The 2,746-nt window shown below is 40.3% G+C and overlaps 1 protein-coding gene across 1 annotated transcript; it reads right to left on the reverse strand.

Annotated features, from left to right (window-relative positions):
* Window positions 1–435: 435 nt before the first annotated feature.
* On the reverse strand, window positions 436–2,746 carry crybb1l3 (crystallin, beta B1, like 3). Its single transcript, XM_053320662.1, has 6 exons — window positions 2,645–2,746; window positions 1,696–1,769; window positions 1,474–1,592; window positions 1,248–1,380; window positions 773–915; window positions 436–604 (listed from the first exon to the last, which is right to left on the reverse strand). The coding sequence occupies exons 2-6, from the start codon at window positions 1,759–1,761 to the stop codon at window positions 436–438; spliced, it is 630 nt and encodes a 209-aa protein (XP_053176637.1). The 5' UTR covers window positions 1,762–1,769; window positions 2,645–2,746.

Here is a 2,746-nt window from a genome sequence, read left to right on the forward strand (position 1 = left end):
CATTTAAGCTGAAACACGTAGGCGAGTAGATAAAAATAAAATAAAATAAAATAAAAGGGGTTATAATGGCATTGAAACAAACTAATTAACACAAACTATCAACTACCAATCCCCTTATAACCCCCCTTTTAATAAATATTATAAATCATATTATCTTTGTATGAGGTCTGTAGACAGAGAGCATTGCTACCATTTTTACCAATATTACAGTTACTCTGGAGGTCTGTGGCAATCAGAACTTCTCATCCAGTATAGGATCATTCATGATAGCACATACTTCCAAATTCTGCTAGCAAAAGCAATAACAATATTCAAAAGCCATTAGCTTATGTGGCTAAGTGGCCAATGAAGAATTTCCAAGGGATGGTTAGCAGTGTCGCCAGCCTGACCCCTTGCTATTCCCTCCTGTTAGCCCACAGTCTGCTGGACTCCTCTCTATGCGGTCATCTCGAAGCAGCCCCTGCGGTGTGTCTGCATGTCTCTCACCCTGCGGATGGACTGGATCTGGGGCTGGTGGGCTCCCCACTCGTTCCAGTGCTTGTAAGGTCCCATCTCAAACACATACTGGAAGCCACGGTAGCCAGGGTACTGGTAGCCCACCCAGCTGTGAAGAGGAGAGAAACAGATGTGAAGCATAAATCTTTAATCTTACCAGTTTTTCTCTCTATTAGAGCATTACTATTACTTTATTTAAACTGAATGTTATTCCTGTCTGAAGTCTACAGTTGAGTATATAAAAACAACACCAGAGAAAGGACTTAAAATGACTTACGTTCCACCGGTGACCTGAAGACTGGCAACACGATCCTGGAAGCCATAAGACCACAGGCTAGGAATGTCCTCATCGCACACCTCCATCTTGCGACCCTCGAAGTTTGGGCACTCGTACAGGCAGATCTTGTGGTCCTGGGGGTCCTATAAGATACAAACAACATTTTCAAGTTAGTTAATATCAAACAGTTTCTTTGTAACGAGCTGGTTTAGAGGGCTGTAACAACAGACACTGTGGATATGGTTGGTGTAGCCTCTGTTTCTAAATTTGAGTCAGTTTCAGTTTTTAAGATTGTGAGATTAAGTTAAGGCCTAGTGGTCAAAATGCTGCTTTAAAAACCAACATTAAAATGTATTTCCCTCAGTGGCACTAAAAGATGGATGAGAAGTTAGTTAAATGTGAGGTCCAAATAGAATTGAACAATATAAGTAAAAAATCAGCACAAACAGGAAAGGCAACATTAACAATGACTCACCATCTTCATGGGCCTGACGGACATCATACAGTCACACCTGTAGCTGTTGGACCAGGTATCCCAACGGGGGTACTCTCCCTTCTCCAGGATGAACATCTCACCAGTCAGGTTCTGCTGCTCATAACCCACCCAGCTGCAAAGAAAGATAGATAGATTTGACTTATTTGAATTCTAATCCCTTTGGTAAAAGTTATGCAATATTTTAATGGCAGGTTTGGTGACTTACGGTCCACACTCGACCTTGATGGAACCAATTCTCTCGAAACCCTTCTCCATCAGGTTACGGGACTCTCCAAACAGGTCCATCCTGCGGCCCTGGAAGTTCTCGAATTCATAAAGACAAATCTGGAAAGAAAAGCCATCATAAGTATTCATATGTTGAAGTGCACATTTACTTTAGTTTTTGTAGTCTTGTAGTAGTAGTCCATTAAAAAAACAGTGAAAGCACCTTTTGATTGCGCACGCCAATGGCAGAGTGGCTGCCAATACTGCCTTGAGCACCTGAGTGAGACATGATCAGATCTGGAAAGAGATGAGAAGAAACACAAAGACAGTCAGCCATTTTCAGAAGAATGTAATTCCTGCTTCTTCTTTCTTGGCAGGTGTGTTAATTAGTATGTTTTACTTTAGTAGGTTTCCTCTCCAATCCAACTTAACTGCTCAAGCCAGGACAGAAAATATGTCCAACACTTTAAACCTTGTTACTATCCCAGCAGCAACTTTGAACTCTAAATATAATGAATGTCAGCGCAGGTGAAGACAGAAATATCTCTTGTTTTTGCCTAAGGATTAAAAGTGAACATCTGGTCTGTCAGTGTTCACAAATGGAGAAATATTTTCAGATGTAGTATTATATTGCGAACGTCATACAGTAAACCCAAAAGAAGCCTACTTTGTGCCCTCTAGGACAGTTTGAATGTAGATCCTGATGATGACTTTAAGCTTAAAACATATATTGTGCTTACCATAAACCTCATAAACTGTCTTTTCTTGTAACATATTACTAATCACCCATTTCTTAGAAATCCACCCATATTTTTTGTCTCAATCTGTCATCAAACAACTATATTCACAGTGTTTCCTATTGCATTCTCTAAATGTGTGTCCTCTCCATTGGAGAAAGAATATTGATCAACAAGCCTAAAACCCAAATGTTTGTCCAAACCTTGCTTTTGACGCTCATCTTTCTCACCAGTTTGACCTCAGATTGAAACACCTACATCATACCACACCTGACTGCATTTTATGTCGATATTCCATCTACTCAGTCCAAAGTTAAGGTTTAAGAGAGGAGCCAATCATGCTGTGATCAGACAGGAAAACCGCAATCTGTCCATTTTTATCCAATTTTTTTTTTAGCACTAAGTAAGTAAGAAGACCTTTGAGTGAAAACTTACAGTTACAATTGCAGGTTGAAATGGACCGACCTTTGGTGTGACTGATGGACGCCGCCGTTCTGAGTGGGGATATATATATACATTCACATCCAGCTCAAGTCT

Source organism: Scomber japonicus, chromosome 6 (genome assembly GCF_027409825.1).
Source record: "Scomber japonicus isolate fScoJap1 chromosome 6, fScoJap1.pri, whole genome shotgun sequence".
NCBI lineage: Eukaryota > Metazoa > Chordata > Actinopteri > Scombriformes > Scombridae > Scomber > Scomber japonicus.

Bases quoted from the DNA above. Each gene is read 5' to 3' on its own strand.
- crybb1l3 (XM_053320662.1), bottom strand. From the start codon at position 1,761: ATGTCTCACTCAGGTGCTCAAGGCAGTATTGGCAGCCACTCTGCCATT. The intron at 1,593-1,695 runs GTGCTTTCACTG...TTTTCTTTCCAG, and splicing joins TTGGCGTGCGCAATCAAAAG to ATTTGTCTTTATGAATTCGA. The intron at 916-1,247 runs GTGAGTCATTGT...TGTATCTTATAG, and splicing joins CCGTCAGGCCCATGAAGATG to GACCCCCAGGACCACAAGAT.